The sequence below is a fragment of the Arvicanthis niloticus genome, chromosome 4 (genome assembly GCF_011762505.2).
Source record: "Arvicanthis niloticus isolate mArvNil1 chromosome 4, mArvNil1.pat.X, whole genome shotgun sequence".
NCBI classification, from domain to species: Eukaryota; Metazoa; Chordata; class Mammalia; order Rodentia; family Muridae; genus Arvicanthis; species Arvicanthis niloticus.
Window position 1 is genome coordinate 92,380,398 of NC_047661.1, and position 25,893 is coordinate 92,406,290.

General features: G+C 33.9%; 1 protein-coding gene across 2 annotated transcripts in view; it reads left to right on the plus strand.

Moving 5' to 3' along the window:
* Positions 1-25,893, plus strand: part of Col11a1 (collagen type XI alpha 1 chain) — a 175,536-nt gene that overhangs the window by 129,618 nt on the left and 20,025 nt on the right. For both annotated transcript variants that reach the window (XM_076933160.1, XM_034499909.2), the window contains exons 43-57: positions 2,593-2,700; positions 3,493-3,546; positions 5,335-5,388; positions 5,845-5,952; positions 11,011-11,064; positions 12,943-12,996; positions 14,235-14,288; positions 16,311-16,364; positions 16,980-17,087; positions 17,362-17,415; positions 17,990-18,043; positions 19,172-19,225; positions 23,116-23,169; positions 23,294-23,401; positions 23,926-23,979. In XM_076933160.1, the coding sequence (XP_076789275.1) occupies positions 2,593-2,700; positions 3,493-3,546; positions 5,335-5,388; positions 5,845-5,952; positions 11,011-11,064; positions 12,943-12,996; positions 14,235-14,288; positions 16,311-16,364; positions 16,980-17,087; positions 17,362-17,415; positions 17,990-18,043; positions 19,172-19,225; positions 23,116-23,169; positions 23,294-23,401; positions 23,926-23,979 (1,026 nt within the window). The remainder of the gene's footprint in view (positions 1-2,592; positions 2,701-3,492; positions 3,547-5,334; positions 5,389-5,844; positions 5,953-11,010; positions 11,065-12,942; positions 12,997-14,234; positions 14,289-16,310; positions 16,365-16,979; positions 17,088-17,361; positions 17,416-17,989; positions 18,044-19,171; positions 19,226-23,115; positions 23,170-23,293; positions 23,402-23,925; positions 23,980-25,893) is intronic.

Genomic DNA, 25,893 nt, shown 5'->3' on the forward strand with positions numbered 1-25,893 from the left:
AGATGAGAGAGACTGGAGAGACTGTGTGGAAGTCAAGCTCATAGTTCACCCCCCAACCACATCCTGAAAGAAAAATAAACTGGAAAACAAAATATAAAACTGCACAGAATACCTCCTGATGATAACAATTATGGCTAAAATGGGACCTCCAACTTATCAGTACAATTAGAATTCTTGGGAGGTAGGATTGGAAAGGGAAGATAAAACCTCTTTCAACTTATCAATGAGGAAAAATATTTTGATTAGGAAACTTATTAGTAAAGAAAACTATGATTTTCATAGACAGTTATACCCCTGAATGGAGAAAAGTGGACTATCAAGGTATATAGTCTGTGCATGTGGCTTACCTCAGGTTAGCCATGAGGCTCAAAAAAGGCTCTATCTAAAGGCACAGATAGGAGTGAATGGAATTCCTCTCATACTGCCATACTGTCTTATCATACTTATATATTTCTTTATTTTCCAATAAAAATAAAATAAATGAGAAGTGAATATATTAAAGAAAAGAATGCACAAAAACTGCAAAATTTGAAGTTGAATAATCTGACTTCCAGCCAAGCAGAACTTAGAGCTCTGTTCTCTCATTTATTTAGTTCATGATGATAATTAAGTTCTTAACATCAGAGCCTATTTCTCCATGTCTGAAAATATGACAGTCATAGGAATTTGAGGATTGTGTGCAGTTACAGTTCTGAAGCATCATAGGGAATTGTGATATTTTCACTGAATTACCATCGCTGCAGTTGTCATCATTATGTGAAGCAGACTGTGATGAAAAGAGATGAAGCCATGACCATTGAATTATACAGGAGAGCTCTTGAGTGAGGAGAGACGAATTCTAAGAATTGTAATATTACTTGAGTTGTGTAAAGTTAACAATAAAGCTCTAACTAGGTTTGTGGCAGATGTATTTTGTTCCTCTTATCATTAAATGCCTTCAGGTCCCAGTAGGAACTAGGTCAAGGGAATATCTTAATATTTTTCCTATTTGTGTCATAAAATACTCAGACAAAAGTAACTTTTAGGAGAAAGGGTTTATTTTAACACACAGTTCAAGGTACCCACAATCATAGTGTGAAAAATCAAGGTTGCAAGAGTTTGAGGCATCTGATCACTTTGCATGTCTATCAGAAGCAGAGAATGAAAGACGAATGCCTGCTTACTTCTTCATTACCATTTTCTAACTTATGGTGGTCTAGAATACACCAGCCCAGGAATGGTGTCCACCATGGTGGCCAAGACTTTTTCCCTCAATTAATGTAATCAAGACAATTCCTACAACCATTCCCAGAGTCTTCTCCTAGGTAATTCTGACTTCTGTAAGCAGACAGTTAACACTAACCATCATAGTGAGGCATATGATCACTCCGAAGAGTGATAAGCAAATAAATTCACCTAATGATGTAAGTGATATGGCCTGACTGGCTCTTCGCTTGTAGTGCATAAATGAAGTGGAAAGGAAGGACAAGACCTGAATATAGGAAGACAGTAACTGATTTCAGTAGCTCTGAGAAAGAATACAAATATTTGACAAGTTTCAGTGAAAAAGAAAATGGAAATGCTTTTAAATTAGGAAATAAGTTAGGAGATGATCAGAAGGAACCTGGAGCTAATGGCTTTCGTAGCAGTTCTGTGGCCCTGGTTTGATACCTACCTCTACCAAACTATTGTTTTAAGGAGGTAACTGGAGACAACATAGATAAACACACATTAGTATAAGGGGTCAGGAGACTGGGAGATGAGTGTGCCACACAGAGGTAGGACAAGTACTTGTAGCTTCTCAGTTAATGCAACAAGAGAAAATCTACTAAATACAATCAAAAACATTGCCTTCTTCCAAACTGATAGAAATACTAGAATTGGGAAATACATTATTTTAAAACCCAAAGCATACTTTTCATGATTGGAGAGGTTGTTTTTATCAGCCAATCTCTACCTTTTCATTGTACAAAAGTTTAGAGTTAGAAAAAAATAATGCTAGTCTCAAAGAGGTAAACAAACAAACAGAGACCCAACACATGTTGTTTGCTGTCAGAAAAAGCAGATATGAATTAACATATCTCATCTCATAGAATTTACAAAACACTTGTAAAAATGGGAACTGGGCGCATATAAACCCTATCATAAAAATTTATTTATGTTTGAGTCTAACATCATTAGTGCTGGGAAGACAAGTTATAGGTTTAGAGTGTTCCGAGAGACAATAGACATCTGATTTGCAAATATTTGCTTGGTAAAAATAGTTGTTAAAAGTATTTTCTCAGTTGCATCTAATAAATTTTATATAGTGCAGCCAGAGACTGATAAATTATTAAAAGGGACCTAAGTTTTTCTGGCATTATTAGTTACCAACAGAGGAAACTTCATTGTTTCTGCTTGCTGGTTGCAGCTTGAAATTTGTTTCCCAGAAAGATTAAATAATTTCTTTTGAGATTTGTAGTTGTGTGTATTTGTGTATTTGTGTTTGCACAGTCGCAGGTATGCATGTGCAGGTGTTTTTAATTTTATATACGTATGCATTATTTTTTAAACACGTGCAGCCTTCATGGGTTTCTCAGAGAAATTTAATGATATCTTTTATTTTCAATGCAGGGAGAAAAGGGTCCCCAGGGTCCTGCAGGTAGAGATGGGGTTCAAGGTCCTGTGGGTCTCCCAGGGCCTGCTGGTCCTGCTGGCTCTCCTGGAGAAGATGGAGACAAGGTTGGTGTTATTGTCCCCCTTAGTGTATCCTATCAAAGAATATTAAGTGTTTACTCAGGACCTCTACAATGAATCAAAAATTAAGTCTAAAGTAGAAGATTTGTGATTTTATCTTTTTTTAACTTTGATTTTTTTTGTATAATCAAAAACATATAGATACATAAGGTGTAATAAGAGAACAATAGTTTCATATTTTTAAAAAATACATTTCTTAAAGAAGTATAAATTGAAAATAATTATTGGTCTGTGTTTGGTCCTGATAATTTGTGCCACAAGAATAAAAACAGTCTGTAGTTGCATTATTTATTAATCCTTTTCATCAACATATAAGTAAATGTTCCCAGCATTTTATACAAAATGTGGGATTTCATTGTGTTTCATCTTAGTTTTTAATTTTATTGTAAGATGTAAAAAATGCAAAATAATATTTTTGTAGTCTTGCTACTTTGAGAACTTGGAGAAAAGATAAAAAGTACATTTGATTACCATTTCCTTGTAGGTATTGAGATCGATGTAATTCCACTGTCAATTTATGGTGGTGATATTCAGGACAAAGTCGGTTTTTAAGCTGCATTTCTGGTTGGAGCTTTCAGCCTCATGCAGACTTGGTCTTTCTATGAATTGATCAGTTACAGAATAACAGAGTCAGAGAGAGCATTTATATTAAAATAATGGTTTTTAAATTCTAGTATGTAATTGCATTAAAGGACAATGTTACAGTTTAATGATAATGATGGGATTGCTGTCATGATAACTTGGAAATTAGCTTTAACATGCATCTTTTAAACACAGGGTGAAATTGGAGATCCAGGACAAAAGGGCAGTAAAGGTGACAAAGGCGAAAATGTGAGTTCCTTACGCTGTGGTGAGGGAGCACCATTCCTGATTCATTTATGTGGAGATGTTTCTATAGTAACGCCTAGCAGTAGCACATTTTTGTTATGGTAGTTGTTTTACTGTGAATTTAAGTAGAAATAACTTCAGTATGCATCTTTTGATTTATCTGAAGTAGTAACCAAGGAACTTTTATCCTAATAAAAATACATAGTAAAAGGGTTTGGGAGATGCCTTAGAAAGCAAGGGTACTTGTTGCTTTAGCGTGCAGACCAATGTTGAGATCCCTGACCACACTGACAATGCAAGAGTATCTGTCAGTCAGTCTAGGTTTGGGTTCTGTGAGAGACCATTACTTGGTGAAATAAATCAAATTCATAGGACATCTTACTCTGTTTTTTTTTCCTGTGCATATGTAGATACAATACATATACAACATGGGCATCTTACTCTGTCCTGTTTCTGTGCATACATATATACATACATACATACATACATACATACATACAGCACATGTACAACACACTCAGACACCTTTGTCTTTCACCTACACATAGAGCACACATAGAGCAAACACACACACATACACATGTATCAGAATGTGTGAGATAAATCAAATAAAACATATTTATGTGTATATGCATATACACAAAGGTTACAATTCTCTTATATTTACAGGTAGTCTTATTAAGACAACCTGTATTCACAAAACTTAATTTTATATCATTCTGTAATGGTGAATATTAGTTAAGTTCTAGAATCACACAGACATGTAAGTAGAAAAGAGAAAAATTTTGAAATTTTGACATCTTACACTTCAGAATCATAGTCCCTTTTCAATGGATGTCAGGGTAGGAGTTTAAGGCAGGTACCTGGAAGAGGGAGTTGATGCAGAGGCCATGGGGAAGTGCAGCTTACTGGCTTGCTTCTCCTGGCTTCCTCATCCTGCTTTTTTATACCATTCAGTAGCAGAGGCCCAGTGCTAGTAATCCCACTCCCATGGGCTGAAGCTTCGCACGTCAATCACTTCTCAAGAAAATGTTTCACAGACATGCACACTGTTCACTCCTATGGATACATTTTCTCAACTGGGGTTTTCTTTTACACATGACTTTAGCTCCTGGGAAGTGGACCAAAAAGTAAAAAGAATAATCCCTAAGTTTATTTATGGAACACTTGATTAGTTAATACAAGAAAAGATAAAAAGAAATGTTTATGTATGGATGGCACATAATACCTATTGAAATGAATTATTTGAAATAGTTTTAAGCACTTAAATATGTAACATGTGTGTATGCAGAGAATTCTTGATTTTCATATATCAATATATTCTATGAACAGTATCTTAGAATCCTGTTGAAAATTTAAAGTTTTTCATGTACTCCTGATATACACTAGAGAAATCTCATTTTTAAAACATTTTAAAATATAAGTCTTGAAATTTGTTTATGTTAGTAGGAGCATCTATTCTTAGATATTTGTAGCATCCAGATGCAGAGTGTTTTCATGTTTTAATAAATAACAATTTAAACTTGACATACATAAACATGACATACATTGGAAAGTATATGTCTGCAAGGAAATAAAATACTTGATGGTTGCCATAGTAACCATCTAAATAATGGCATCTAAATAATACCACTTTATTTCCAAAGGAATGTTGGGATACTTAATAGGTCTTGGTCAGCCACTGTGTTTTTGTTTGGGGTGTTTTTTTATTTGTTTTTCTGTTTTTGTTTTAATTTAGCTGATGACTTTAAAGCTTTGCTTTTAAGATTTTTGACTTGTATGTCACTTCAGGGTCCTCCTGGTCCCCCAGGTCTTCAAGGACCTGTTGGTGCTCCTGGAATTGCTGTAAGTATTTTTACCTCTTTATTAAAAAACTTAGGTACTTTTAGTTTCCTGATTAAATTCATGAACTTTTAGTCATATATTTAGATGATGTTGTGTAATAAGTTTATTTATATGCTAAACAGTGACCCAATATAACTAGCTGTATTTATTTAAATGGCACCGTTTAAATAAGAATCAGAGAAACATCATTTAATATGTAATAAGTTTGAACATTATTTGTTTTCTTGGCTGTATTTACTTTATATGGTGTGACCAAATAAAACCAACTAAACTCCAGAAAAAAAGAATGCTTGTGAAGCAAACAATGGCATATTTTCAGGAAAAAAAATGGGAGTTGAGTCTGTTTTGTAATTATTTGGTAGATCTGCTTTGAATAAATTAACAATGGCTTCATTTTTTATAATAAGGTATTAAAATGTTTTCTCCAATACTGACCAGTATCTTGCTAATCTCTAGGGAGGAGATGGTGAGGCAGGACCCCGAGGACAGCAGGGAATGTTTGGACAAAAAGGTGATGAGGGCGCACGAGGTTTTCCAGGACCTCCTGGACCCATAGGTCTTCAGGTAAGAAGCCTCTGAATGCTTTTCACTGACTTCTTACTCTAGATGTTCAGGGGCAGAGAAACAAAGAATCTGTGTATGGGTGCCTGTGGTGATGGTGAGGGTGGTGGTGATGGTGTGTATGTGTGTATGAGAGAAAGAGGGGTAAGGAGGAGGGGAATAGGTATGTGGAGGTAGAGAGGGAGGGGAAATGGGAGAGGGAGAGGATGAAAACATTATTGTTTTTTCATTAGGAATTTCATTAGGAATTACTTATTTTGAACATACACTTGAGTTTGCATTTACTTTGTTTCTGTTTCAGACACATCAGGCTACCATTTTGTTTTAAAAAGTGAACCACAGTCTTGTAGCTCAAATAGTTAAAAAACAAAACATTTGAAAGAGGCCTCTAGAGGAATTAGTATTTCAGACAAATAACAAAATTTAAAAGAATTTGTAGTGGCACAGTAACTGCAATAGTGTCTTAATAACAATGTAAATAGATAATTGAAAAATGAAAACAGCAAAGTTATGATTCTATAGTTTGTGAACTATATTTATTGTTTAATAAATATTTGTTTTTTAAATACATTTCACATACTATGAGGAGGAGGGCAAGGAAGACTAGCAAGTCTCAACTAACCAGAACCCCTGAGATATCTTAGACATTAAGCCACCAACCACGCAGCATACACTAGCTAGTCCGGGGCCCTGACACATACAAGGTAGACAACTGTCATGGTCTGGCCTCAGAGAGAAGAAGCACCTAACCCTTGAGAGACTTAAGGCCTTAGGGAGTAGGGAGGTATGGCAGGGGTGGGGATATCATCTTGGAGACAGAGGGGAGGAGGACTGGGATGTGGAACTGTGAGAGTGCAGACTTGAGAGATAACGTCTGGACTGTAAAAAATAAAATAAAAGATATAATATAAAATTAGAGAAATAATAAAAAACCCAACCAAATATTAAATTGTAAAACAGGACACAAAACTTTTATATGAATTTTATTATAAACTTCTTATACAGAACACTGCATGGTATTTTGCTTATCCTCCCTGTTGTTTTTCCCTTTTTGCTGGATGATTAGTGGTTTCTGCAAACTTTTGAACCACCTGTCTATGTTCTTCCACCTGATTGTGACATACCTGCCTATTCCTTCTTTGCGTGATGATAGCTCGGTTTTCAATGACATTCATGTACTATATGGATGTTAATTTTGTCACACTAGTCATTTTGCAAAAGTAGAACCATTAAAATCACAGCACCTACAATTTTGTGCAGTTATAGAATATTATATGAAAGTGGGGTAAATATATATGCAATTATTTTTACAAAATGAATCAAATATGTATTATTGTTTATATAAAATATCTCTGGATGAAATTGTTCCAGTTACATTGTGATACAATATTATAAATTACAATATTAGTATTATGGTAAAATAACCAGTGAATGGTTACTTGTTAAAATGATAAGACAATTATTCTAAATGTATAGTAAAAAATCAGAAAATCTTTACTTTCTATTTAACTCTTTTAAAGTTATTAGGTAGTTATAAATAGAGCCGTGAATACTGCTTATTAACATGTGTGAGAAGTAACACATTTTTAAAAATAACAAGTAGGAATGAAAGTCAAACTGCCAATAAATTTGTAACTGTTTTAATTTCCCTTTTTTCCATTAATTTAACTGATCCTTCTCAATCATTTAAAAAGTGAACTTTAAATCATAAATCTCATGCTTGAAGATTTTGTCTTGTACTTTGTATTCATAGAATCAATAAAATAATTGATGAAATTAAAATCAATGAAATTTACAGAAAATATGAAATAAAATTATTTGATGAGGTATCAAAAAACAATATAAAAACTGTAAAAAATACTACATTTGCTCATAAATACTTTAAAAACAAATTTAAAAGCAGATAATATAACTGGCATATTAAAAATGCATCTGTATTGTTTATTTATGAATGATTAAATATTAGTAATTTTAGTAAATATAAATATCAAATACTAACCTCTAACTCAGATGAACTTGGACTTGGAATTTATTATTTATTTTTATAAAACATTTAGGTCTTTTTGAATATATGACATATATTAAATATATTTATATGACAAATGTAATTCTTGATGTAAATTCTTTTTGTGTTCATCACTCATGTGTCAAGTGATTTTAAATTAAAAATATTAAAACAAATCCACTTTATCCATGTATCACAGAACAGCTAGGTCATGTGAAGACTGAGTAACAGTAAGGTATTATTAGCTCTTTTATTCTTTGCAACAAGAGAATTTTATTCATTATGTCTCTATTAACTCTAATAGAAAGAACATTCTTCCTTAATTGGCTCAAATACAGTCAAGCATAACGTAAAATATTTCTTGTTCTAATCTACTCTGCTGAACTGATAGGAATGATCATATTCATAAATAGAAGAGACCATTTCAAATTATGCTTGTAATATGAATAAAAGAAAACTATGTTCCAATATTAACTATAGTTCTTCTAGATATGAACTCAAAACTAAAAAAAATATGAACATCTAGGCAAAGATGAAAGATATATTTATCATTTTGTGTAGGGATTTAAGACTTCATTAAGTTTAAGTTTCGATGCACTCTAAAGAAAATGGTCTCATGTGAAGAGTTTACTCTGTGTTAAATTGCATATTGAAGTGTTTAAGTCCTGTACTTGCTAATCTGAAAAGTTTCTGAAGTTAGAGCACGTGGATCTAATCTTTTAGTTATTTACCCCTGGCAAATTTTAGGTAGAGTGATGCTTTTCATACTTAGTTTGATTAGTTTTTTTTTAAATATAATTAAAATTCTAGAAGCGGCCATCAGAAAATGATAATAATTTGGGTGATGTATAAACAGATAGCTTAAATATCATACTGACATTTGAGAAAGAAAAAAACGATAAAATTCACATTAAAGCATCTTTTTGAAAAAGTGTAAGTATGTCACATTGGAAATACTTACAAATATGTCCACTAGAGCAATTTCTTTCCTTTGAGTCAGGTACAATTAGTAGAATGCAGAAACTGTTTCCTGGGTTAAGAACAGGACAGTGTAAGTTAAGTAGAATGAATTTATCAAAGGTCATCTTGGTAAATGAGTGAGCACTGCTCTGTGAACCCCATTTCTACTCCTTACACTGGAACACTGTGGGAAGACAGAGTATAGATGCTTTGCTATGAGCTAATGGAATAACTTGCAGCTCTTACATTGAAGTCTCAAACTCAATAATTTCACTAGAATGTTAGCTTTTAGCACTTGTTGCCATGTTTATTGCTGTATTAGAACATCAATGGGAGGAGAGGCCGTTGATCCTGTGAAGGCTTGATGCCCCAGTGTAGGGAAATGCCAAGGCACTGTGGTAGGAGTTGGGTGGATGGGTCGGGGAGCACTCTCGTAGAAGCAGGGGTAGGGGGGATAGGATAGAGGGTGTGCAAAGGGGAAACTTGGAAACGGAATAACATTTGAAATGTAAAGAAATAAAATATCCAATTAAAAAAAGAAACTCATATGAATTTATAATCTCAAAATTAAAAATTTTGTATAGTTAATAGCATGTATATAGATAATTATATCATTAATATCATTAAAATTCAGCTACCACGTGTATGATTTCTGCCCAATAAGAATCACAGTATTAGCCATTCACATTCACATTCACATTAAGTTTACGCTATGTGTGCTCATTTGACAGTAATTGGTTTTACACACTTTGTTCTTCACTAGAGCATTAATATTCCACAAAATTTTGTAGTAATTGAGTTTTTTGAGTATCATAGCAAATATTGAATCTTTTTTATCGAGTAACTCTTTGGTTCGTTTTACTTAGTATTAGTTCACTTTTCCATTTGACAAATAGTTTCTGAGACTGTAGGTTTTACTTGATAATCTCACTACTTACAGAATATTAAAAGAATCGATAAGCAAAAATTATTGCTTCAAAGAAGGTTGTGATTTATATTTTATGAAGAAAGAATCAAAAATATTGCTATGGCCAAAAGAATAAACACACACAATTCTGTTTGGAAGATGTCAAGAGATGGAGCAGAAATGCAGTTTCCTTAGGGAGATGTAGACAGGATGAACTCCAGAACCACCTGCCCTGACTGGCAGTGTTTTCTCTAACATGGGGTTTCTAATGTCCATTTACTACAATGTTGTTATTACAAAAGAGCGATACTGGGGAAAAGAGAGGACATGGCAAATATAATGGGTTTTGTAACTTATGGATTTTCAATTTTGGGACTGAGGTTCAGAATGTACTTATAAACTTGGAAATATATTAAAATACAGTTTTACCAACCTGTTACATAACTGAAAGTGTCACTTCACTAGGGCTTTTGAAAATAGCTTGTAACTATACAAAATATAAAATATAGATATAAAAATGTAAAAATTCTATGCTAGATCAAAACAGCATAAAGGGACAGCTAGTTGTAAGATAAAACTATTTATTTATTTATTTATTTATTTATTTATTATGAAACTAAAACATGCAAGTTAATATATTGTACAAAGCATGGATTCTACTTGTAAATATTGCCATAGATTCTATATCATGTAGGAAACAGTTGAATATAAGTAGTTCAATGTATGCTTGTTTGAGTCTTAATTTCCCCATGCTTATTTAACTTTATATTTACTTACTGTTATTATAAATAAGCTAAAGCATATCTTTCATTTCTGTTTTTGTCTTTGTGTTGAGTGTGTGGATGTGTGAGCAAAAATGAGCATCATTCATGGTGCATGAGTGTAGGTTAGAGGTAGCTATTGGTTTGTTCTTGCCTTTCACTGTTTGACACAGTATCTCAATGTTTATTGCTGTGTTGCTATGGCCTAATAGGCCAACAAGTTCCAAAGCATGGTCCTGTCTTAGTTTCCATCTCTGTACATTCCCTAAGATTACAGATGTGTCTGATGTTACATAAGTTCTGATCATGACAACCCAGGTCCTCACGTTTGTCAGCAAGCCCATTAACATCTTAGACATCTTCACTCCATCTTTCAAATGTATCTCATAAAATGCATGGATAACTACTTTTAATTATGTTTTTTTTAGGGGTTGCCAGGCCCACCAGGTGAAAAGGGGGAAAATGGAGACGTCGGCCCCATGGTAGGTTTGTATTCTCCAGGGATTCAGTGATACTGTGCATGCTCACAGTCCACTACAATTAGCTACTTTTAACAAAACCTTTTTAAAATTGTGTAACTTTCCCTCTTAAATACTAATATTTATAATTCATGCTTCATCAATAATAAGAACATGCTGACACTATTTCAAATACATAAGTCATTTTTCTTAATCCACTTTAGAATAATGTTGTATGCACATACAACATTCAGTGGTTCAAATATTTAATGAATCCAAATAACTTAAGTGACACAATGCCACACCAGTGTTTTATGAGTCTTTTTCTTTGGACATTGGTGTGGAATAGGTAAAGAATATGTAGCATTCATGTAGAATTTCTATAGTTAACTATGGAAGGAGATTAAAATTTATTATACTTTGTTACAAATTATAGTTTTAATGAAAATGTATTCTTAACTATAGTATTGTAACAAATTTTTTGTATTTATTATGATATTTTTGTACTTCAAGATTTCAACCTAATCTTTCAAATATATATGGCAAGGAAATTATTTTTGAAAGTATATGAAACTGAATGATATTGGATAAATATATTTATTAATTGCTCTCCATCCAAGATTGCTGACAATTTCAATTTACATCAAAATACACATTCTAACATTTTTATACTGAAAATTTTTATACACTATATTCTGAACATGCTTTGTCCTTTCCTCCGCCCTATCCACCCGCTTCATGGTTTCTCTCAATCTTTAAACAAAGCAAACATAAACAATAACAAAAACCAAAAAACTCATAAAATCCCACAAAATCAGAAGCAAAAATATACAAAGAAACCAATAAGACAAAAAGAAAAAATTGCACAAAATGAGGCAAAAAAAATATTCTATGAGAATGCATTTGCGTTTGTTTTGTGTTGGCCACCTACACCTGTGCATGTAGGTCTACTCTCGTATTTTGAAATTTTCATAGTTGTTACTTATATCTCATTCACTTTAATAACAATACTCAGATTTATTTTTTCAAAAAATTTTAAAATTATTGCTATCATCAGCAAATCTGACTACAAGGAGTACACAATACATAGGACTGACTAAGCCATACGCCTGAGCAGCAGAGGACACATTGGAGTCCATGTTCTTAGTTCTACTGGTATGGTTCCATGATTTGCTCATGCATTCACCTTGAGCATATATATTATGTGGTACTAGGTCACATTAGAAAAAATAACTTCAATTTTGGCCTGAGATTTAACGTATTTTTTTAATAATAATGAATGGGTATTCACAACTGTCTACTTTCTTTATTTAATATTACATCATATTACTTTATTTATTTATTTTACGTTGAATAGTCTTAATTGTGACCAAGACATAAGGGATGTTGGCCAACAGTGTTTTAACAAATGTGTTTGTTATTTAAGTTCAGTATATATCCAGATCATAGGTGGTTCATTTTGGAAATTCAACCCAATTGTAACTTTCAGTTTTAGAATGTCAAAACTAAGACTCCATACACATAATACATACAAATTACAAACAGGGTCCTTTCATTTAATTTCCTAATTCTAAAACTGGTCCTGTACTACGTTTTGTTGTTGTTGTTCCAACTAAATTTTATGCTGTGGCATATTTTTTCATAAAACATCATTATGTATGTTGTGATTAATTTGTACTTCCTGAGTTGTTCTCCTGTTCATTTTTTTCGGAGTGCTAATCTCCTGTCAATGTGTAAAGGGTCATTTGCTAGTGTAATATTGTCTTCATCCAGCATGTTGATAACCCTGATATGCTCCATTACTGATTTTATAAACACAAGCCTAACTTAGTTTTCTTAAAATATAAGTGTTAACTGCATTTGTATGTGATGTAGTCAAACTTTGTTATTTGTCTTTTCTAGGGTCCACCAGGTCCTCCTGGCCCACGAGGTCCTCAAGGTCCCAATGGAGCTGATGTAAGCACTGTGAATTACATGCTAGTTTATTCTGAAGGACACTCTGGGACTGCATTGTGTTCTGGCAAATGGTTTATAAGTCACAATGGAGAAAATCGCATCATGGTTTATTCTTAGAAGTGAACAGAAACTTAACAATTGTCTACTTTGGCCACTTTATTATAGAAAGAAACAAATGGCTTTTCTCATGAATGTGTCACCACTAATATAAAATAGACTCCCAGTTCACACTTAATAACTACTTACTGGTGAAAAATATCATTTGTTTCATGATAAAAAAACATGTTCAGAATGGTGTACTTACACTGCATCTGTGATATGATAAATGGTATGGAAATGATTATTGAAGTCTTCAGTTTAAGCTTTCTCTCTGGCAATGATGTGAAAGGATTGTAATTGGTTTTGAATGTACCAGTCTAGGTGTGTACTCTGAATACCTGTTACATATGCATCCACATAAAAGCCTTTCCAAAAAGCTTTGCCTCATGCATTTTCAGTCTATAAAGCATTCAAGGAAATATGCGCATCTGTGCTCCCTGTCTCTTTGAAAGGAAAAGATTTCTTCTCAGTCCTTTAAAGAGGACATTCCTGTGAAAATCTGGTCCAGCATTTGGAAGGAATATTATAGAATTTGGAAATGTAATAATGTCTCCATGCCAGAATTACCTTCAATAGGTTTCTAGTCTTGTGTAAGCTACTTCTGACTTCATGTTTTACAAATGCAGCCACCTGCCCTCCACATTCTTTTGCGTAGCATTTATTTTGTTTTTAATGCCTGCCTTTAGTTTTATCAGCTCAGAACTAATAAAAGATCAGTAGTTGGTAAACTGGAAAAGCATATGGGGCTTTTATTGCCTTGTAGGAATTTAATGCCTAACAGTTTATAAAGGGTTTGTTTTTCCCATGAATTAAGTCAATCTTACATAGGGTCATGCCTTTGATTCAATATAAAATCATACCACAAGACTCCTGATTTTTCTAAAGGTACAGACATTGAAATTGTTGTTCAACTACCAAATACATGATAGAATCTACTTGAAGTTGAAAGCTGATGTTTAATATCATAAATTGTTTGTTGTTAGTAAATGTGGCAACTGAAGGGATTGTTAATTTTTTCCCAACCCTCAACTTAGTACCCCTGCACATAATGCTTTCTTTGAAAGCTCAAGATATGTGTTTATGAGCTGAGCATTTAACTAAAAGCTAAAAGAAACTCTATTTCTTTTTCTACACTGCAGGGACCACAAGGACCCCCAGGCTCTGTTGGTTCAGTTGGTGGTGTGGGAGATAAGGTACGGGCATGCTGGCTTAAATAGCTTTGACAATTGTGGAATGTATTATGTAGACTATAACGTGAGTTTGGTTATAAGTGTTGTATGTATATTAACAAATTCAGTATTATCTATTCTAGAACCTACACAGATTGAAATTAAGTATTGCTTTTTGTGTGTTTTGTATTGACACCTGTGGTGGCGATGAATGCTGGGTGTGGATTATTTCCTGTTTCAGTGCTGTATTGGAGTTACCATTATCTGCTTTTGTGAACTAGAAAGCTGAGGCTTGGTTAATTACAGTGATTTGGTGAATGTTTCTTCATTAGAAAGTGACAAAGCCAATCTCCACTTCAACCTTTGAATGTCTGATGAGACTACAGTGTCTTTCATTAGTGACACTTGGTACTTAAAGCAGAGGAAACACTTTTCTACAGCTGATCCCGGGAAGAAAGGAGTCTTTCACATCAGAAAACAATTAATCACTGATTTTTGTCACCTTTTCATTACTAACACTTCAGCCTGTCTCTGGCACTTTTCAAAGCAGTTGGCATGTGCCATAACATCTGTGCTCAGAACTGCTCCTTTTTCTGGTAAACATTATTTTATCTTAAAAATCTTTTCTTCCTTTTTTTTTTTTTAATGTCAGAATGGTTCTTTGATTTCTTATTTATGTGTTCATTCTCACATCTTAATAGAATTTTAAAGAAAATCGTCATAGATATTTGCTTCATTTCAGAAAATTTTTTGCCAGTTTTGAAGGAACCAAAAAAAAAGAAAAGAAAGAAAAAGATTCATTCCATAAAATACTATACAGGAAAAACTATGTAAAATATTTTAGCTGCTGTATTTTTATCCCAGTCTTGAAACGTGATTATTTTGCCTTAAATTCTTTTTTGACATATCTTACTTTATAGTTAAATACATTTGTTTTCATTAAATGAGTTGACTCTTCAAAATGCAGTGTAATGAGATTAGACTGTGTTATATTGGTGTTTACTTCTGCTTCACATTCTGGCTCTTGTATTTATAATTAACTGCATATGACTTACTATTCAAATAGTTCATTAATTACTAAATTAGAAACAGATTACACTTTTTAGTTCTTTATGGATAAAGAAGGCAATTTCTTTGACAATTGTTTTTAAGGGCTTTGTTTATAATCTCAGAGTGAAAGCTGTATGTTGAGAAGGATGCAATTATTGGAAGAAAAAAGGCTCATCGAGTCTAATTGTTCTCGCATAAAAAGCATGTCAAGCCAGCATCCAAGACATCACTGTTGGAAAAATTCCTCAAGCTTTATTTACCCCTATGCCTTCTTTCTTGAGTACATGTCCTAAGGTGTCTGATGCTTCCGAGAGAATTAGGAATATTCTGTAGTTTCATTCAACAATTCATCACGCTTCACCTATGTCCAGAAGATAATAAATGCTAGGTGAAAGTTTTAAGTACTTTCTTTTTTTAAACATATCTTCTATGAAACTCATAAAATAGGGACCTTTTCCCAGATATTAGGAGTTTGGGGGAAGTCTCATAACCACTGTAATGTATGCAATGTATGTTAAAACAATTTCCTGGGAAATTTTTTTTATATAAATGTTATAAACTGGATAATGTTTGTATCTTCATTTAAATAGATTTCAATATAGGCCTATGTATTTTGCTAGCAAGAGAGTGAATTTATAGTTTAGTAAAAATCAACTTGGAATTTTACATCAACGATCTTGATTATAGTGTGATTTTGATGCCACACAAATGCAAACTGTTGGAAAATGTTCTGATTTTTGTTATGGCTTGGTGGTGATATGGGTTCATGGGCTCAATTGAATCTATCAAAACTACACCAGCATTTAATCTGTTTCCTCACTTGAGTTACTGAGATTTGTAATCCTAATTCTCCTTCCAGTTGTTAGATTTTCAATGTTTTCAGTCATACCTAAATGTAGAGGGTAGTCTCAAATAAGAAGGCCATGATAAAGTTATTACTGCAGGTAGAAAACACCATTTCTGTGTTTTAATCCTCATGTGATGTTTTCTTTGTAGGGTGAACCTGGAGAATCAGGGAACCCAGGGCCGCCTGGGGAAGCTGGCTCAGGTGTAAGTCCTTTAGTACCAAAGCCATGACTGGGCTTCATTAGACCTTGAGAAATTCTTTTTAGAGTATTTGAACATTGAACTTGATTCGTAACAGTATTTTCTTTTTACTCTCCCTTTCATCCCCAATAAACACAAACATAACTCAAAGGCAATATGTTTAACAACTGAAAATCCTCCAGACACTTTAATTAATATATAAGTTTTATAAGATTGCATTTGCATGAGTGAAGTCATTAAAACTATGAGGTGTTCATTATATACATTGTGTTTGTTGAACTGACCATAAGCAAAACAAACCAACAAATCTTGCTGCATTAAATAAACATATTAATTAAAATTGATTATTCTAACATAAATTAAGCTGCTATAAAATACTACATTTCCTTTGCAATCTGTAAGTATAATTACTATCTAACTTACAGGGTTCATGACTACTGAACCCTGTAAGTTACTATAGTTCAAATGTATAGTTACTATAGTTCAGATTCTGATAGATGTTTTGCAATGAAGAATATAGACTCAAATAGCAGAGAACTTTCCAGCCCACTGTTCTAATGTGAAAAACCTTAAAACTGAGCCTGTAAAGTAACTTTCTCTTTTGTTTGTGTTTTGAAGGGTCCCAAAGGAGAGAGAGGGGAGAAAGGAGAAGCTGGGCCCCCTGGTGCTGCAGGTCCTGCTGGTATTAAGGGGCCACCAGGTGATGATGGGCCCAAGGGGAACCCGGTGAGTTTGTCCCCATTAAAGTGAAATTTGTATCTGATTTATTGCTTAGCTTTTCATAGATAGACTAGAAATGTGGGGTTCTGGTGAAACCAATGTCATCATGTCATTTTATATTTTCACATGCATTCATAGTTTCTTTCAGTTTTACTCATTTATTCTTCTTTCTACAGCATGTATCTAACCAGCCTTTGACATAACTTTAGCCTGTTAAAAATACAGCATGCTGAAACTTCCTTTTTAATCTGTTTGTTTTCCTTTAATAACATCTCTCTAGGGACCTGTTGGGTTTCCTGGAGATCCTGGCCCACCTGGAGAACCTGGTCCTGCAGTAAGTGCCATGAAGAAATGTAAAGATGTTTTGCTGGGGCTCTTCCCTCAGTCTTTAGCAACAATTTTTTTTTAAGTATATTAAAAGTGAACTTCTACAGACAGAAAGCTAAATGAAGAAAACAGTAATCTATCTAACTGATGACTCTTGCACCTTGGTTATATAACTCTCCTCTTCATTTGGACAACTATGGAGACGTTTTTGGATTGTCCAAAGACAATAGAGAAGGCGCATCTATACTTTTATTTACAAAGTTCAAGACTTTCTTAATCTCATTCACTATATAAATCCTACCTGGAATTGCCTCATGTCTGCTCCCTATGAAAGGAAGCACTGATGTTCTACACTAGTTGTGACTTCATAGGTTCCTTATATTGAAGGAATACTTTATATTCAGTTAGGTAGAGAAAGAGCAAGAGACACTGTAATCTAAAAAATATATCATAGTATTGTTTGTCCATATGATCACAGCTTATTTCAACAGTATACCAAGACAGTCTGTAGAAGTTATGTACCTTTATATTAATAAAATAGAACAAAAAAATTCTGGGTTAATTTTCACTGTCGATTACAGGGGCAAGATGGTGTCGGGGGTGACAAGGGTGAAGATGGAGACCCAGGACAACCAGTAAGCAAGAAAACTTACTTTTTTTCTAATCTTACATAGCCGCATGCATTTAAAAAGAGGTGATTCAAAGAGATCAAATTAAGTCAAATTCAGTTAAATGCAACATTTCATTTAATATATTGTGTATGCATTTCCAAAAGTATGTATTTATAGGCTTATGAGCTTGCCTTATGATATCAAATTCTTTTACTTAGCAATTGTTCGTTTTATAAAACTTTTGTCTATTCTTATTCTTGTCTTATACAGTATAACTAGACTATAGCTTCCCCACAAGTCCTCCTATTTGCCCCCTGCCCAACTTTCCCTCTTCTCTCAGAAAAAAAAATAGGCCTTCCAAGAACACCAGCTGAACATGACACAACAAGATACAGTAAGACCATGCACAAACCTTCACATCGAGGCTGGATGGGGCAGCCCAGTAGGACAAGCAGGCAAAAGAGACAGAGACACCCTCACTTTCACTTGTATATAAAAATTACCTTTAAAATATAAACAAATAGTAGAAAGGAAAGACAGACTAGTAGCTTGCTGATGTTCACAACCTATTTTAGCCAAGACACTAAATAAAAGCATAATATAGACATTTTATTATTTTTTTTTTGGAATGATACAGCATGTTTAGCTAGATGGGTTACTTAGAAAAGCAAAAAATATGGAGGGCATTAACTTTAATAGGTTCTAATAGAGCTGTCCTTCTTTCAAGGACCTATTCCTTAGGTGTCTGTAGTCTAAAGTATACTTATGCACATATCCTTCATAATTCCCTTCAGAGTGACACTACGAGTGCTCATATTGTGTGATAAATTTAGAAGCAATAGGTAGATATGCTCGTGGTTTGTAATATAAAATCTGTACATGTGTCTGTAAGGTGTTTACTAAATACCTATTACCACTTTAAAAAAAAATGAACTGCTTTCTTGTATCCATGAAGAAGTTTGCTGAATAAATATACCAGCTCACTTTGTGTGTATCTAGAGGCAATTCATGTATCTGAGTGGTAGATGAGGCTTTTAGTAATGATTGATGTGTATACATGAGACAAGTGTCAGTTTCAGTTCATATAGGGAAGAATTATGTTGGTTATGAAAAATACCTAGCTTTATAAACAGTGCATTTTTACCTTTATAGGGTCCCCCTGGACCATCTGGTGAAGCTGGCCCTCCTGGTCCTCCCGGAAAAAGAGTAAGTTTTTTTTTTTTTTTTTTAATCCATTTGAATTATTCACTATGTGTTTAGATTGGTGTTGCCCATAAAAGTTGTAGGGAGCTTCCAAGGAGGCTGGAAAAATAACCACTTCCCTCAGTGTGTCAGAATCATCACTAACTAAAAATACACTTTAACCATTTTACTGTCAAGGTTTGAATGGATCAAACAGCTCCTCCATTGGGAGTTACCTGTTTCTCTGAACAGTGTTAACTGCTGTTAAACCATGGGTTACATAGTGTTCTTCAAGGGGTAAATGTTTAAAGCTTAGTGCTCACATTATGAAACTGTGAATGCTTATCAGTAGATGGAGCACAGATGTGCATCTATATATTGTAGATTGTTTTATGTTGTCAAACTCCGTCGACTTGTCTTGCTGGGGTTGTACTGATGTGCAGAGACACTATAGCCAAGGCAACTCTTACAAAGGCAAACATTTAATTGAGGATGGCTTACATTTTCAGAGGTTCAGCTCATTAGCATCATGGCAGGAAGTGTGGTAGTGTGGGGCAGACAAACTGCTTGCTGAAGGAGCCAAGAGTTCTACATCTTGGTCTGAAAGCAGTCAAGAGGAGATTATCTTCTGCATGCAAGCAGGAGGAGGCTCTGAATCATGCTGGCCACATTTGAACATATATATGAGACCTCAAAGCCCCGCCTCCACAGTGGCATACTTCCTCTAACAAGGCTATGCCTCCTTCAATAAGGACGTATCCCTTAATAGTGCCCCTTTGCATCGGCCAAGAATAATCAAACAACCACATTTGGAAACAAGATTTTTAATGATGCAGAATTTTTATAAAGAACTATAACATCAGATTAATAGCTACATTAACAGTAATTGTTGTTGGTCCGGTGAGATTTCTCAGTGCATAAAAGTGATTGCCAGCAAGGCTGATGTCCTATGTTCAGTTCTCTAAGTCCACATGCCAAAAGGAGAGAACTGACTTCTGTAGTGTTCCTTTGACCTCCATACACATGCCTTGGCAGATATGCACACAAACACTAAATAAAGAAAGAAATAAAAAAAGAAGAAATAAGAAACAAGTAAGTAAATACATAAATAAACAAAGTAAAATATTACAAAAAACAAATTTTGACTATAGAAGAACCAAAGAGATTTAAAGATTTACTTTAACTACGAATAATTTTGTGTATCAATGGACAGGAGTTTCATATTTTAATGCATATCTATAATACACATTGACAAAACTAGTTAATAACCTTTTGTTTTCTTTGTACTTCTTATGCTTGAAGGTTCTACTTTTGAGATACTCATAGACTGTATATTAGATTATTATGAACTGTAGTCATTCCACAAGTATAGTGAGCTCTATAAAAACTAAGGTTTTTATTCTATCTGTGTATTTGCACCTGCTAACTAGTAATGTTTTAGCCTTCTTCCTCCACTCTCCTGAGTAATAACTATCCTATATTCAGTTGTATTTTACATATAAGTGAGGATAGGAGCCATTTTTTTAGAGCGACCTTGTCTGCCTTATTTCATATGGCATAATGTCTTCTGATTGCATCCAATCTCTCACAAATGCCAGGATTTCACCTTTCTTTATGACTGACTAATGGGAGGGGGCACATCCTCATAGAAGCAAAAAGAGGGGGCATGGTATAGGGGGTTTCTGGATGGGGGAAGATGGGGAAAGGGGATAACATCTGAAATGTAAATAAAATATCCAATAAAACAATGACTGACTAATATTTGATTAGATAAAATTTCTACATTTTCTGTAGACATTTATCTGTTGATTCCATATTTTAGCAGTCACTACTGGTCCAGCAATGGGCATCAGCGTGCTGGGAGCTCTTTACTTGGTGGATTTAATTCCCTTTGGAAATATAATCAGTAAGGGCAGAGGTAGACCATATGTTTGATCTACCTGTACTCTTTTTTGAGGACCGTCCACACTGTTTTCCATAGATGTACTGTTTCTAATTACTGAAATGATGCCTGGCAGTATCCTTTTCTGTATCTTTTCAACATTTGCTTTTTTGATAATAGCCATTACCCCGTGCGCATTTCAAAAGTATCTGTTGTTCATTTTTACTTCTTTTGACAAATGTCCACTTGTATCATTGGCCCGTTTTTAATCAAAGCCCTCATTTGGTAGGTGTTGCTACTGATCTATCCAGTTCCTTTTATGTTCTGTACTTTAATCTTTTGTCCAATAGTTAGCAGAACTTTTTCCCTGACTATTGATTTTTTTCTCTGTAGAAGCTTTTTTTTTATTATTATTATTTGATATTATGCCATTTGTCTACTTCTGCTTTCCTGTGTTTTAGCAATCATCAAAAATTATTGTTCATGCAGATGTCTAATAGTGTTCTCTCTATGCTTTCTTCAAGTAGTTCCATATGTTTGGTTTTATAGTAGGTCTGTAATCCAGCCTGAGATTTTTAAAAAAAATGATACGTAAGGATCAGTACTCAATATTCTTTTTTGTACTGTTTAAGAGAGGCTATTCTTTCTAAAATACCTAATTTCTTACCCCTTGTTTAACACTGGTTATCTGTAGATGTGTGGTTTCTTTTTGAGATCTCATAAGTGAGCTTACAGTAGTTATATTGAAAAAACTGACCAAAGATGGCTTCACTGATTCACACATCTAAAATGAGTTCCCAGAACTATAGTTTGATGAAGTGATTGATATTTACTTCATTTGATAAAGATGGTATGGAGAGATAACATGGAAAATGAGCCTTTAATCCAAGTAGAATACTGAAACATCTGATACAAAAATATAATCTCATTTCTCATTAAATATTACCACTGTATCTATACCATTCACCTCAATATCTAAGCTCAGTCAATATATTTTTAAAAATTATTTATTTATTTTATGTATATGAGTACACTGTTGATGTCTTCAGATACACCAGAAGAGGGCATGGGATCCCATTCCAGATGGTTGTAAGCCAGCATGTGGTGGTTGGGAATTGAACTCAGGACCTCTGGGAGAGGAGTCAGTGCTCTAAACCACTGAGCCATCTCATCAGTACCCTCTGTCAATATTTTTAAGTATGAGCACCGAGAAAGTTGAATAGATGAAAAGCAAGAGGACCTAGAGAAAAATAAAAGAAATTACTTAGAGATTAGTAGTTCCTTATTCAATTTTTTATATACACTTTCTATGACATTTTTGAGCATAATCTTTTTGTCTCTAATCCTACAGTTGTAAAAATGACATTATTTTTAATCTTACATATTTGTGAATTAAATCTTTCCATAAGAATGAGATTCCTCTGTTGACCTTTATCATTGTGTCATTTTTTAGCTGATGCATAATCCTAGATTGCATGAGTACTTGATTGTACTTAGAATGAGCCACTTCTGAAACATTTCTAAAGATAAAGGTGCAAATTTTTTGATATATTCCAGGAACTCTAAGGACTTCTAAATAACAAATAATCTCTTGCATTTCCACTCATTCTCCATATTTTATTCATTAACATTTTTGAGACTTACTTTCACTATGTGGATCTAACTAGCCTGGAACTCACTGTGTAGTTAGCGCTGGCCTCAAAGTCACAGCAATCCACCTGCCTCTGCTTCCTGTGTGGTGGCTTCAAAATCGTCACCACTGTACCCAACTATTCAGCAGCATTTGTAAAAGCTGTCTTTTTACTGTCTGCATTGATGTTATATAATGATCTTCAGCTTACTTAGTTGATGATTTATCCTAAATTATCTAAATGGGATTTAATTAATGTTCAACTTCAGCATTGTTTTAAACAGAAATGTAATATGAAAGTACAAGTTAGTGGTCTATCGATAGTTCCCAAATTTGAATACTGCTCCTCAGCAGTGTTGTTTCTAAGGTGGTACATACCTAAATACAATTTTATATTTACAGGGTCCTCCTGGAGCTTCAGGTTCAGAAGGAAGACAAGGAGAAAAAGGTGCTAAGGTAAATCATGTGGAGGAGATGTGCTAGGCAGTTTATGCATGCATCAAAAGGCATGTATTTCAACACATTAAATAATATGACCTTTATTGTTAATAATGTACTCACATGTTTCCTTTTCAAACAGGGAGAAGCTGGTGCTGAAGGACCTCCTGGGAAAACTGGCCCCGTCGGACCTCAGGGTCCTTCTGGAAAGCCTGGTCCAGAAGGTCTTCGAGGCATCCCTGGTCCTGTGGTAAGGATTTCTGCTAAAAGGCACCCCTATGAAAATAATTTTAAGTTTTAAAACCTATGAGTTAAAATGCCTGTAAGGTTGTTGCTTCCTAACTTATAGTATGCTCATGAGCACCCAATTATTTCTATTAAACTTATTAAGTAACTTAGTTTAAATACCTTAATAATGTATTTAAAATATTTGTCTCATTTATTTTATTTATAAAATGTTATAAATTTTAAAATTTTACAATTTATTTTATAATCTTGTGGGAAAGTCTCCTTTATTAATTCAGAAGAGAACACTAAGTTCTAATATGAGAAGCAATGAAAGGCTTCAGACATATCTCAGAATACGTCTGTAGATATACATGTGCATACATACACAGGATCAAAGAATAAAAAATTTTAAAAAATTATACTATTTTTATGTCTTAAGGTAGTAAAACTTACAGATGCTAATTGTTTTCTTTCTCTATGTCCAACATTTAAAAGTAATAGGTATTGTTTTGTTTGGCAAATAAACTTTCATTTTCTTTTGTATAGGGAGAACAAGGTCTCCCAGGTGCTGCTGGGCAAGATGGACCTCCTGGTCCTCTGGTGAGTAGCATTTTTTTTTTATTATTTATAAAGATCTCCCAAAATAAACTTTTTGTAAGCTAGAATTTGTGTTTATCTTATAAAGTGGTTTTCTTCTGTTTAGAAAGACTATTACACATTCAAGGAGAAAAGTAGTCCTGATAATAGCATGGAAAGATTGCCAGTTGGACCAGAGAATATTCCTTTTTCATACACTTTTGATGAAAAATATTTTTTCCATCAGAATAAAGTGCTACTAATGATACAGCTTGTCATTGTCTCAGTGCAGACAGTTCTACAAAATTCATGTGATTAAACTTTGTTTCCTGGTCATGTTGGCACATGAAGTTGGCAGCTGCCCAAGTAGATGGTTCTCTTTGTAAAATAAATAGGACATATTATATTATGCTCGATAAAAGCGTGTTATTGTTTTTATGTTGAAGTTGAACAATACAATGACCTCCACATTTAAAAAGCATGCTTGATAAATGCAACAAAGCACTGGCTCGCAAACATCTTAGGGTCCAAAGTCGCTCTTTCTAATATGGGCATGAAGTGAGAATGCAAACATGTCCTTTAAAATCATTATTTACCAGTCACTTTGCTTTACAAATTGATTCAATGTGGTAAATTTATTTTACATAACCACGTTTAAAAGAATAATCCAAAAAGTAAACAATACTCATAGCAAAGAGGGAGTATAGTGAATTTACCTTAAATAACCACATCCTTTCTTGAAATAATTTGAATTTTCTTTACATTTCTCTTATCCAAAATATAGACAGCCCAGGACACACTGAGACCAAGTTCTCATCACAGAAGTGATTTATTTGTCCCAGAGGGACAGGGCAGGGCCTAAGAGAGAAAGACAGGAGATAGAGGACAAGGAAGAAGAGGAAAGTGGTAAAGGAGACAGGGAAGAGATAATTGCCCTGGAGGGACAGGCTGTCTCTCCATAGAGAGGAGACAGATTGGCGCTATGGCAAATGACAGGAAGATGCATTGGAAAAGAAGAATCTCTGTATTGGGATGAGGTGTTTAATTTTGATTGGGCATGTTAATTAATGTATACAAGGGTCTTTAATGCTTGAATTTAATAGTTTGATAGCTGGATCTTGGTTGTCAGTCTCAAGAGAAAGTGGCCAAATAAGTAAATAGACTTTAGTGGCTAGCTTTAGGAATATGATGTAACTTTTTAGCAACATAGAAGGAATGGGGAGAAAGGTAAAAATACAAAACCTACTGTCTCCATTTGTTGGAAACTGGATAAATGGTATCAGATCTTTAATTGACTTGAAGCAGGAGATTACTATTTATCTACTCTACATAATCTCATTCTCGTAAAAATTGAGCCCTGGGAGAATCTGGGTCAATTCCAGGTCTCCACTAGTATTTAGGAAATATTCCCCTTTGATGTCGTGAACTCCTAACTGCAGATTCAAAGTCTGGTAGCAAAATGCTTTCCCTAAATATCTCCCTAAAATTTACCGGAGTTATTTTTTCTTTTTGTGTTAGATTTTCTGATAAGTATTCTGACCTTTTAGCAAATAAAATAGAAGACCATTATTAGAGCTTTCCTTTGGCTAATGTTAAAAATAAAACCATCAGACACACCAGCTGATTAAAGTCTGCAAAATTTGTATTTCTAATGCTTAAGCAAATTTACAGTATAAGAACATTGAACAATTCAACTTCTATTTAGAAAATTTCAACTGTAAGCATAAGGAGGGCCCAACATGGGTCTACTCATTCTATAGATGCTGGATTCATTGGGGAATAACACTATGAGAGTATATTACATTTAGCCTTTTCAATGAATTTAGTGCTGGAAAGTGTTTCTTAGTCCTTGAGAAATGAGAGGAGGTAGGGACGGCATAAAATGAGCTTTCTAGCTCAGCTGAGAATGATTTGTTTTAGGAGTAACATGTTTTAAAT